Genomic DNA, 12,167 nt, shown 5'->3' on the forward strand with positions numbered 1-12,167 from the left:
TGAAAACGTATACATATGACTACAGTACTTTGCGGAAATGTATTATGCCTCCTAGGGAGACTAAATACCAAATTATATCAATTTCGGTTGAATTATTTGGCTAAAACCTTGAAAATACCGAAATTCCATGCGGAAATTCAAGAGGTACCGTTCTAAGAATGCTATATGAAAACTTGAACTTTCTCCGATCATTCATTAATGTCTGATATGGAAAATCGGTACAGTTCTTACCCATTTTCAAAAACAAACATCATTAGAGTAATGTTATGTATCTTGATTTTAACAGACAGATGGATACCATTATAAAGACTTAAAATTTTAGGCCGATCAACAATATATACTTTATAGGGTCTCCGATGAATATTTCGATGTGTTGCAAACGGAATCTCATATTAAATTATATTATTATTTATTCTTATGGTGGAGTGTATATTTAAAGAGGTTTTCCATCTTATATCTGGAATAACCATTACACGAGGCTTAGGTCAAAAAATTGATTTCTATTATGAAGTTTCAAGAAGTATACTTAAGTATCGTCAATTCGGTTCAAAAATCTAAATAAATACTAGATAGATTACTAAAGTATACACGGAGAATCCAAAAAACGGACAAGCAACTCGGACCCGGGTCAGCTAGTGCAGTATAAGATGTGCTCTTTCAGATGATAGAAAGAACAACTCAAAATATTTGTAGTTTCTTTGAAAAAGAAATTCATGAAAAAGGAGTTTCTTTTTTTTGGTCTGCACAACTAGGGATAAACCCTTAAGGCCTGGGTACATAAGCAGCCTTGCCTGCTTCATATCTGACATAATAAAAACAAGTGAGCAAAGGCTATAGTCGGGACGGGACCGACCACGTGATACCCTATACCACTACCCCTGTGTATAAGCTTTTCACTGGTAAACATTTATTTTAGGGAATATAATCCGACTACCACCAAACATAATATGCCTCTTTCTCTCTGAGACCCCCATAAGCAACCAAAATTTCGTGACCATCCGATCAAAATTGCAACCTGTAGCGTGATTGCAAAAAATGGAAGAATTGGATGCATTACCGACTGTTGTGGTATCTCCCTTGTTTGACCACCTTCGCCAGCCTACAAACCAATACGTTACAAACTGAAAAACAATATTCTCCAAAAAAAGTACCATTTCACCGAAAAAGTACCATTTTAGTACTTTTTGAAATTTCTAATTTTCCATCCCGATGTATTTTGAATAACCTACACGCAACAATTTAGGTTTTGCCATAAGAACACAAAAAAATTGTCAATGTTGTCTATAGTATGCATTTCCAAAGGTATTTATTTTTTATCATTTAGTTTTTGGTGTGAATGAGCTAATTATGAATATGAAACAAAACAATTCTACGCAAAATGCTTCTACTGTTTTTTTTAACAAATTTTAAAATATTATGTACATTTAAATACTTCGTCGGCATCCAATATTATGTTTGTCTTATTCCAAAACGATGGTTCCGACTTCATCGGCATTATCAAGAATGTTATCAATCAATGCAACGACCTTCTGACGAAAACGTCTGTTTTGTTTGCCGGACATCTCTTTCAGATAAGGGAGTAAACTATTTAAAAAGAACTGATCGGCGTCCGGTATTGATGATGTCATCTGATAATGGCGCTGATAATCACTTCTACACTTAAACCATTCAGCAAAGTCTGTCAAATCCAATGAACCACTTGAATTTCGACTATCCGTCAGATGTGGAAATGAATTACTAATGGCTGGATTGTTGTTGGGTGCCATGGTAACTGGTTTAAAGGGGTGGTTTTTAATGCCACTGTTTAAGTTGTTGGTTGGCGTTGGTATACATGATGCTGCCACAGAACTATTTATGCAGGGTCTGTTTCCATTCGCCGGCAAGTTTGCTGTTGCATTGAATGACGTTGAAGTTGTTGCTGCATTTGCTGTTAATGGTAAGGGAGCAATGCTCACGACATCCTTCTCCTGTTTTATGGCTTGTAGGTTTAGAGGCTGTGGCCATGGTAACTGTGCTATACTATTGCCAACTATGGCTCCGTCGTTTGTCGAAACTACAACATCGGCTTCGGCAATGGCTGCAACATCTGCTGAATTGCTGGAATCTTTGGTATCATCACTACTAACTGTGGGCATATTGCTTATACGAGTCATAGGCGGAATGTTACCGGATGCAGCTGCCTTGCGTTGAGCTATAATGCTGGCACTGTTCTTAAGGCGGGTCTTTGTATACGGTATTAGAAATTGTAAATACTTTGATAGATAATATTTTCGTTTGCCCCGGCCAGTACTGGTACGTGAGAGTTTTAACGAACGCAGAAAACTACTGCGTATTGTGCGCCATCTTTCACGGCAATTTCGTACTGAAAAAGAAAAAAAAAACAGTTTTTAATAATAATGTGTTTAAAAGAAGTAAGCAAAGACAATAGCCGATGCGGGCGAACTACATATGTGTTGCCCTACACCACTACCACTGTGCATAGGCTTTTCACTGATAAATATTTCTTTTAGGGATATACCAAATTTATTCGCCAACCTAACTTTTAACACTAAGTCATCTGGTAACTAACTACTAGAACAAAATATTTGAAGTCGTACTGCCGAAATTCAGGTATTTTCATAAAAGTAAATCGATTCTTTTGGACAACTCAAAGAATTGGACTGACAACATCGATACAATATGTATTAAATTAAAGACTAAGGTCCTCTGAAAACTAAAAGGTGTACCAAATTTAAAGTCTACTTGTTTCATGTTTGGGATTTTCTTTGAATTCATTTAAATAAAAACTTCAAAATATCAAAACTAGATACCTTAGCGCCTTTTGCAAAACGCTGATGTTTTATCACATTTTGTACTAATTTAAAGCTCAGATGACCTAGTTTCGTTATTAAACTCCCCTCTCCCCCTATGTGGGGAGGGTATTATAAGTTGGTTTTGGATAAAAAGTTTGTAACGCATCGAAATAATGCCCGTAGACCTATACTTATGTATAACAAAATAAATGTCTCGACGAGCTGAGTCGATCTTGCCATGTGCGTCCGTCCGTCTGGCCATCTAAACCTTGTAATCACGCTACAGGTCACAATTTTGATCGCCAAATTTGGGGTGTTGATGGGGGTCCCGAAGGGGAAGAAGCCTTTTGATTTTTTGGTGATGGTCGGTAATATTTAGAGGTCAGAATGGCCAAAAAACTTATTTGGAGAAAAAGTCAACGTTTTATCCAAAGCAAATATCTCAGCCTCTATAATGGGTATATTAAAAGCAATGAAAGTAGCAAATATCACATTTCTAACGATGTAAAGTAGGCTGTCGAAGGTGGCCAAACAACGAAGATATCGAAGATATAGGTAGGCGAAAGTGGTCAAACAAGGGAGATATCACAATAGTCGGTAATGCGTCCAAGTTTTCCATTTTTTGTAATCAGTAAAGTTTATTGGCTAATGGAAGTCCCAGAGAGGAATGAGCATATTGAGTTTGGTGGTAGTCAGATAATATTCCTTAAAACAAATGTTTACCTGTGAAAATCTTATGCACAGTGGTAGTGGTGTAGGGTATCACATAGTCGGCCCCCTCCCGACTATAGTCTTTGCTCACTTTTTAAATATTTTGCGTCAAAGTATGAGTTTTTTTTTGTTTTCTTTTCTTCCTATCTATTAAAATGGTCAATCGTCAATAAATAAACTATACAAGTAAAAAATATTTTTTCAAAAAATTTAAAATTAAAAAATACTCTTTGGTTTTTCATAAAACTCATAAAAAGCAAGTAAGAGAAGGCTATAGTCGGATGGGGCCGACCATGTAATTCCCTACACCACTTCCTCTGAGCACTATTTTTCCATGAAATTTATTTTATGTAATTGTGACACGTCATGTGTTATTTTCTTTATTTTATAATGGACAAACGGGCCGTTTTCTTAAAAAAATTAAAATTTGGATTAGAAAAAAAACCATTATAACTTGCTTTCGGTTATTTTTACCGAACACGGTGTTCCTGAACTAACTTTAATTTAAAGGTGTTTATAGCCCAAATAGCAAAAATTCCCACAAAGCTGAATTTTGGTGGAGAGCTAGGGTTTGATGTTAGAAGTAATGTCCTAAAAGTCCACATCAATCCCAGGTGTGCAAAAGATGTTGTTCGGGGTCAAGGGTAATTTTTCGGAGGACTTATCCAGTATTTTGGAATTTTCTTAAAAACAGTAAGACTTATGAAAAACCGGCTAAAGTGAAAGTTGAAGATTTAAACATTTTCTACAATAACGGAACGGTGCCCTTGAAGCAACTTTAAATGGAAGGTCCTTACTCCTGGGAAGTTTTTGCGGATTCTGAAACTACAATGTTCATAGATGAGAAAAATCAAAAAACAAAAACAATCGCCGAAGTGCTTTTTAAATAAATCGCGATTGAAGTTGGCATTTTTAAGGGTTTTTTAGGTTTTCACGATTTTGCTTGGAAACCGCAAGTCGTATCGAAATAAGGCAAAAGGAAATGTTGGAGCTATGAAAATTCTCTACAAGATCGACCTCTATGGTATGACACGGTGCCCTTGAAGCAACTTTAAATGGAAGGTGCTTACGCCGGGGAAGTTTTTGCGGATTCTGAAACTACAATGTTCATAGATAAGAAAAATCAAAAAACAAAAACAATCGCCTAAGCGCTTTTTAAATAAATCACGATTCAAGTTGGCATTTTTAAGGGTTTTTTTAGGTTTTCACGATTTTGCTTGGAAACCGCACGTCCTTTCGAAATAAAACAAAAGAAAATGTTGCAGCTATGAAAATTCTTTACAAGATAGACCTCGCTGGATGGAATTTTTAATAAATCGCGATCAAAGTTCACATTTGTAGGTTTTTTCAGGTTTTCACGATTTTGCTTGGAAACCGCAAGTCCTATCGAAATGGGGCTAAGGAAAATGTTGTAAGCTCTACATTTGGACAAAAATTCAATCAAATCGGAGAGTTTTCGTTGGAGTCGTTCCAGTTGGGCTTACGACTACACATGTTGCTTAAAAGGGCTAATTTGGCATAAAATTACTCTTTCATGGAATAGCTCTGTTTAACACTGTCCGATTTTGTTAGAATTTTTTGAAAGGCATGTATAATTGCGCTCTTTACAGAGGCACATATTTTTTTAGGGTACAGACCCAGTTACCCTAGTTATTTTAGGCGGTTTGACTGAATGCGTGTGTATCTATATTAATAAAAGAGTAAAAAAATTGACTCACTGACTGATTGATTCATCACCGCCCAGACGAAACGGGTGAACCTAGAATATTGAAATTTTGGGTGTAGATCAGCCTTCGGACCAAGGCGTCAGATAAGGCTGGGTTTTGAGAAATTCCGACTAGAAGAGTACGAAAAGTGCTAAATATGGTACCCTTTGTATTAGGCGAACCGGTAGAGCTAGAGTTGTTAAATTTGGAATGAGGGTCACTGATGGAGAGTTAAAAAGATGTACCAAAGGGATTTTGGAAATTCGACCCACAAGTGTGCGAAAAGTACTAAATTTGGTATCATGTGAACGGAATAAGCTAAAAGCTTGACAATTGAAATGAGAATCAAATGAGATTTCTGTTGGAGTGTAGGATTGGGTTAGTTTTGGAAATTCGTACTTATGGGTACGAAGAGTACTAAGTGGTACTAAATTTGGTACAATGGGGATTGGGGTGAACGGATAGAGCTGGAATACCGAAATTTGGAATCGAGATTAATGTTGGTGTGTAGGATTGAGGTAGTTTTGGAAATTCGTATTTATAGGTACGAAATGTACTAAATGGTACAATTTGGATTTGAGTTCATGGATAGCACTGGACTCCTGTTATTTGGAATTAAGGTTATTGTTTAAGTGAAGGAGTTTTGGATAATCGTACTTATGGGTACGAATAGTACTTAATCAAATAATAGCTGTGTTCCAGAACTAAAAAGTTTTTACAATTTTTACGACTTTTACACATTTTACTCGAAAAAGCGTTCCCGTACATAAAAAAGTTGTAAAATGTTCACTTCTCTTTAAACAAAAATGGCGTTGAATGACGCTCTCTTTAAAAACTTTTTACACGACAAATTTGGGCGAGTAAAAAAATAGTAACATGGTTGCCGGCGTCTGATTGGCTGATACGCCGACTTTGACATTTGTTCCAGTTTTTTTGACGTATTTTCCATTTTTCCGTTCCCGAACTATTTAATAAAACTTGTGTGTGAAAACAAATTTTTTGCAGTTTTCTCTTTTACGAGTTTTACTATTAAAAAGTACGGAAACGAAGCTAATGTACCAAACTAAGTTTGGTACAAATTGATATTGGACGAACGAATACAGCTGGAATCCTGAGATTTGGAATTAATATTACTGTCATTATTTGATATTAATGTCAGTGTAGGGTTCATACCATGGTGTAATATTTGGCATTTTTAAGGGATTTTTTAGTTTTTCACGATTTTGTTTGGAAACCGCAAGTCCTATCGAAATATGACAAAAGAAAATGTTGTAGCTATGAAAATTCTCTATACCTGTATGGTATTTTCCTATGCTTTACCGTTTTTGAGATATAGAAGTTCAAATTAGGACAATGGATTGACTGTATCGCCTCCTTATATTACAATGTTATGCATGGTGCGCCTTAAATAACTTTAAGTGAAAACCGCTTACACCAGGGAAGTTTTTGCGGATTTTGAAACAGCAATGTTCATAGATGAGAAAAATCCAAAAACAACAAAAAATCGCTAAATGGAATATAATGTGTGACAATCATACGCTTTTGAAATTTGTATAAACTGAATTGTCAGACTTTATTAGGATCTACCCAGAATATTCCAAAATTTCTTAAATAGATTTCCAATCTGTTATATTCATTGCCGCATAATATATATATGAATTGTAGAATGTATCACATTATGTATAGAGAAATTTCGATGACAATTAAAATTAAATTTTAAAACTTTTCACTTATTTCTTGTACATTTTTCTGAACTATTTTGGAAAGACCCTAGTACTCAAATGTTGCCATTGACATTTAGTTCCCATAAAACCATGTTGTTGTTTTGAATTGTTAGTTGTTGTAATTCATGCAAACTCCTTACTTATATTTGGTTGTCGAAATACGTACCATAAATTTTCAAAAATTACTAACGCCCAATTTACATTACTTGCGGCAAGTCTCCATTTGTAGGAGAGACACGTTAGGGGAATAGAAATGGAAAAAATTGCTCGTACCGGCAATTTTCAGGCAATTCCTTTTATATATTTTTATATTTTTCGTTTTTGACATTATTTCCAATGTTTTGAAAACAAAACTTGCAGAAACAGAATTGCCTGTATAAACGCAAGAGGCAAGTTTAGAAGAGAATGAGAAAAATTGTCGGAAGGAAAATCGCCTAATATAAATCGGGACTAAGTGACATTTACTTTGTTATTGGCTGTAGGGGTAGAGTTTGAGTCTGTATTTTTTGAAATCAGGGTGAGTGTTGGTGTGTAGCGTTGGCCTACGGAGGTGGTTTAAGAAGTACGTACTAGGGATGGCGATCCCGAAATCCTGAATCCCGAACCCCGGGATTTTTCAAGTTACTTTAAATGGATTTTCATTCATATATGGAACAATAAACCTCACAAAAATGGATTAGAAGAAACATAATTTATCAAATCCGCCATGAAGAGTTTCATTTTAAATAAATGTTTGCTCTGTTCCAGAACCTACAAGAAGCTACTATTTTTTACTACGCTAACATTTTTTCCTTTATGTTATCGAAAAAATAGTAAAAATTAGTAGATTCTTGCAGTACTAAGCAGACCATTTAATAAACAAAGACATAGAACAAATAAGACTAGACAAAATGTATGCAACAAAAAATGTTTATAAACAATGTATAGAAACATTACCCTTAACAGACACAATGCAGCTTGCAGATAATTTAAAATCGCATGTTATCAGAAACGAAATTTATGAATTCAATGATCTATTCTAGAAGAATTCCATGCAATACGATAATTAAATTATGCTAAATACGTACAAAACGTATAAAAGAAAATAATGTTATTTAACCACATGGTAAAATTACATTAGGGGTGTCCTTTTACTTACTAAATGTTGCTGAAACATTTTTTCAGCAACATGTCCTTTACACAACTGTCAAAATTTGCAACATTAGTAATAATTATTACTAATTATCACGTAAAAAGACACAGCTATTATGTTAAATTTAACAAATACATAAATACAACTAAGGCTACACAAAAAAATGTTTACGAAACTTTTTATAGAAACATTACCCTTAACAGGTTGCAGTTAATTCAAAATCGCAACCAAGGAGGAACATTTCATGTAATGGTATCAGAAAAGAAATTTATGAATTCAAGGATCTATTCAAGAATAATTCTATGTCAATTGGATCGATAAATTCGGTTAAATACGTAAAAGTTTATAAAAGAAAATAATGTTACATCACCATATCGTAATATAACATTATGTTAAATTCAAAAGCCATTCACTGAAGAATGATAACAAAAAAATGTCTTATCTTGTTGTATTTATGTCTTTGAATTTAAAAGCCATTCACTGAAGACTGATAACATACAATGTCCTATCTTGTTATATTTATGTCTTTGAAACAAATTTTAAGAATTCGTAAATTATGTGTTCCTAAGAATGATCCTTAAAGAATGTCTATGAAGAGTATTAAGAAATATTGTTTTCCACAATAAATTTTAAAATCAATTAAAGAGAACACAACTGTTATCTGCCCTCTAAGCGCTAAGTAACCAATTTTGGACATTGAAAATACCACTCCGAAGCGAAAACCCTTGTGGCTTTACTAAAAACATTATTTAAAGTAATCATTTTGGCGGCCATTCGTTTCTTTCAATTCGCAACATATAATTTTAAATTTTGTTAAGATGAGCATTTTTGATATTTTAATTTTCTACGCTATTATTTTAAAGCCCGTTTCCACGGAACGCCGCACAGTGTTGCCGCGTGGACAAAAATCAAAAAATGTGATGTTAACTTTTACGTATACTCGTATTTATGTTTTTCTTCTTAAAGTAAACACATCCGATACAACGAATCTGAAGGAATTTTATCAATATGTGCATTCATAATGAAGTTATAGCTCTTTAAATATGAAAAATATTTCCAGGTAATGGGGATGGGGATTTGACGGGTGGGCTATAAATATAAAATTTTAGTACAAAAAGTTGACATAAACTGCACATGGGCAAAGTACCGTTATCAAGAATTTAAAATTTAAATTTGATAAAAAAGTATAAATTCTTAATATTTCTTGATTTCCGATAATTGGACATCTCTTTCGAAACGAAATGTGTAAAAACATTCTACCCATCCCTGCAACCGTTTGAGATATATCGGTTCAGATTTTATATAGCCCCCATATATATCTTTTCGCGATGTTGCTACAACTTGTTAAATTTTTATCGAATATCCTTCAAATTTAATATGTGTTATTTTCTTTTTTTGTTTTATATCCTTTCCTCATACGAAGTAGCGGGCACTTTGCTATTCTTATTATAAAAAAGAGCTTAGTGAACTGACAGATCATTGCCCAGACGAAACGGTTAGCTTCAGCCGTTGTTTAGCTTGAAATTTTGAGTGTGGGTTGCTGTTGGTGTGTAGGGGTGAGATGGACGGTTTTTTTTTAATTCGAACTGGAAGGGTACGAAAAGTACTAAAAGGTACTAAATATTGTACCCTTTGTATTAGGCAAACGGGAAGAGCTAGAATTCTGAAATCTGGAATGAGGGTTACTAATAGAGTGGTAGAAAGATGTACCTAAGGGATTTTTGGAAATTCAGACTACAAGTGTACGAAAAGTACTAAAAGCTACTAAATTTTGTATCAATTGTATATTTTAACGGATATAGCTGGAATCTTCATATTTGGGTGGGAATCAAGTTTGGGAAGTGGTTTTGATTAAGATTACTGTTGAAGTGAAGGATTCAGATCTAGAGGTAGTTTTGGAAATTCGCAATTATTTGTACGGAAAGTAGTAAATGGTACTTAAGTTGGTTTTGGCTTTATTGGTTTACAAGAATGTTTTACCTTCTGAGCACAGAAAGCCCTTAATTAAAATGCTTCAAAAAAGGTGACTGCGAACAGTACTTAAACAAAATTTAATATTGATTAAAATTGGTATTAGTGCAACATAATTTTCAGTGTTCGCCATTTCCATAAACTATTGTTTATTTGTTCTTTTATATCTTTTCCGAACACGAAGTAGCGGGCACTTTGCTAGTATGCATATAAATGATGTTTTAGAACAGCTATATCTCAAGAATGGTTCCTTCTAAGAAAAATTCACACAGACCACTGTTGCAGGGAATTTTTCCGTCTACAACATTTACTCCAGTTACTTTTTGATTAGTCCCACAGTTTTCAACAAAAATTTCGAAAACCTAAAAAAAAACCTTAAATTTTGACCTTTGACCCCGAATAACTTTTTTGTACGCATGGGATTGATGGGGACTTTTAGGACATTGCTTCAAATAGCAAACCCTTTGTGGGAGTTTATGCTATTTCAATTTCTATTTTCACTGGGCTATTTATTTCACCTGGGAAGTTTTTGCGGATTCTGAAACAGTAATGTTCATAGATGAGAAAAATTCAAAAACAAAAAAAAAAACACTGGAGGCATTTTAAGTTTACATTTTTAAGCTTTTTTTATGTTTTCAGGATTTTGCTTGGAAACGGCAACTCCTATCGACATGAGACTAAAGAGAGTTTTCATTGCTACAACATTTTCTTTAGTCTCTTTGAACATTGTTGTTCCAGAATCCGTAAAAACTTCCCAGGTGTAAGCACTTCTCATTTAAAGTTAGTTCAGGCGCACCGAGCGAATTGATCATTGAAAAAACAACAATATTTCGAGGATATTACATTACTTTTACAAAAATTTCAAAACCTCGTACAGCATTGTAATTTTCACAATAAAAAATAGGTATTTCTCTATCATGATTGAAAGAAAAACTTTTCTGTCATTATTGCGACATTTTGTAGCATGAAAGGTAAATACACTTCCTTACACACAAACCTAAACGATAAAGGAACCTATGTACATATGTATATGTTAGACAGTAGTTCCATTATATTGATATGATTTTAATACATTTTCCATTATATTGATATAACTTTCATGGTTTTCAAGTTTCACTTTCCTAACTTTTAGGAATATGCCCCACAGAATTTCAAACATGCACCAAAAATTATATTTAGATATTTTTCCAACAACAAATTATGGCCAATTTCACCACTATCTGATCTATCTACGAGGGCGGTTCGGAAACTTCTTAGCCTATCAATGAAAGAGAATAGTTAGTTTTTCAAAAATATTTTTATTTTTCAATATAATCTCCTGAAACTTCAATACACTTAGTCCAACGCTTTTCTAGCAATTCTATCCCTTGATTAAAATAGTTTTCCTCAAGGTCTTCAAAATAGTGGTTTACAACTAAAATTGCATCTTCATTTGAGGTAAAACGCTTGCCAGCAAGGATTTTTTTAGATTTGGGAACAAGTAAAAGTCACTGGGAGCTAAATCAGGAGAATAAAGTGGGTGGTGAAGCAACTCGTACTTTAATTCGTTGATTTTAGCCATTATTAAAACCATCTTGTGCGCTGGTGCGTTGTCTTGATGAAAAATTATTTTTTTGTGTTGTAAGCCAGGACCTTTTTCTCGAATTTGTACATTTGATTGATCCAAAAGGTTGCAATAGTACTCTGAATTTATTGTTTTACCCTTTTGCAGATAGTCAATCAATAAAATACCTTTGAAGTCCCAAAAAACCGTTGCCATAACCTTACCAGCCGATTGAATTGTTTTTGCCTTCTTTGGGGCACTTCCTCCAGCTTCAGTCCATTGTTTGGATTGTTCTTTTGTCTCTGGAGTATAGTGGTGGATCCATGTCTCATCAACAGTTATGAAACGACACTTAAAATCCATTTTATTTCGCTTAAAACGATCCAAACAAGCTTGAGAAATGTTCATTCTTATGCGTTTTTGATCGACTGTTAACAAATGCGGCACCCATCTTGCAGAAAGCTTTTTCATCTGTAGTTCTTCATGCAAAATTAAATGGACTCGATCATTTGAGATGCCCATGATATTAGCAATTTCACGCACTTTTATTCGTCGATCATTTAATACCATATCATGCACTTTGGCTAC

The 12,167-nt window shown here is 34.1% G+C and overlaps 1 protein-coding gene across 1 annotated transcript in view; it reads right to left on the reverse strand.

Annotated features, from left to right (window-relative positions):
- Positions 1 to 1,277: 1,277 nt before the first annotated feature.
- Positions 1,278 to 12,167, reverse strand: part of LOC141398647 (uncharacterized) — a 35,970-nt gene continuing 25,080 nt past the window's right edge. Inside the window, exon 3 of the mRNA XM_073976151.1 lies at positions 1,278 to 2,362. Within this exon, the coding sequence (XP_073832252.1) occupies positions 1,461 to 2,362 (902 nt within the window). The 3' untranslated portion in view covers positions 1,278 to 1,460. The remainder of the gene's footprint in view (positions 2,363 to 12,167) is intronic.

Source organism: Musca autumnalis, unplaced genomic scaffold, assembly GCF_047663935.1.
Source record: "Musca autumnalis isolate F117 unplaced genomic scaffold, ASM4766393v1 scaffold_3, whole genome shotgun sequence".
NCBI classification, from domain to species: domain Eukaryota; kingdom Metazoa; phylum Arthropoda; class Insecta; order Diptera; family Muscidae; genus Musca; species Musca autumnalis.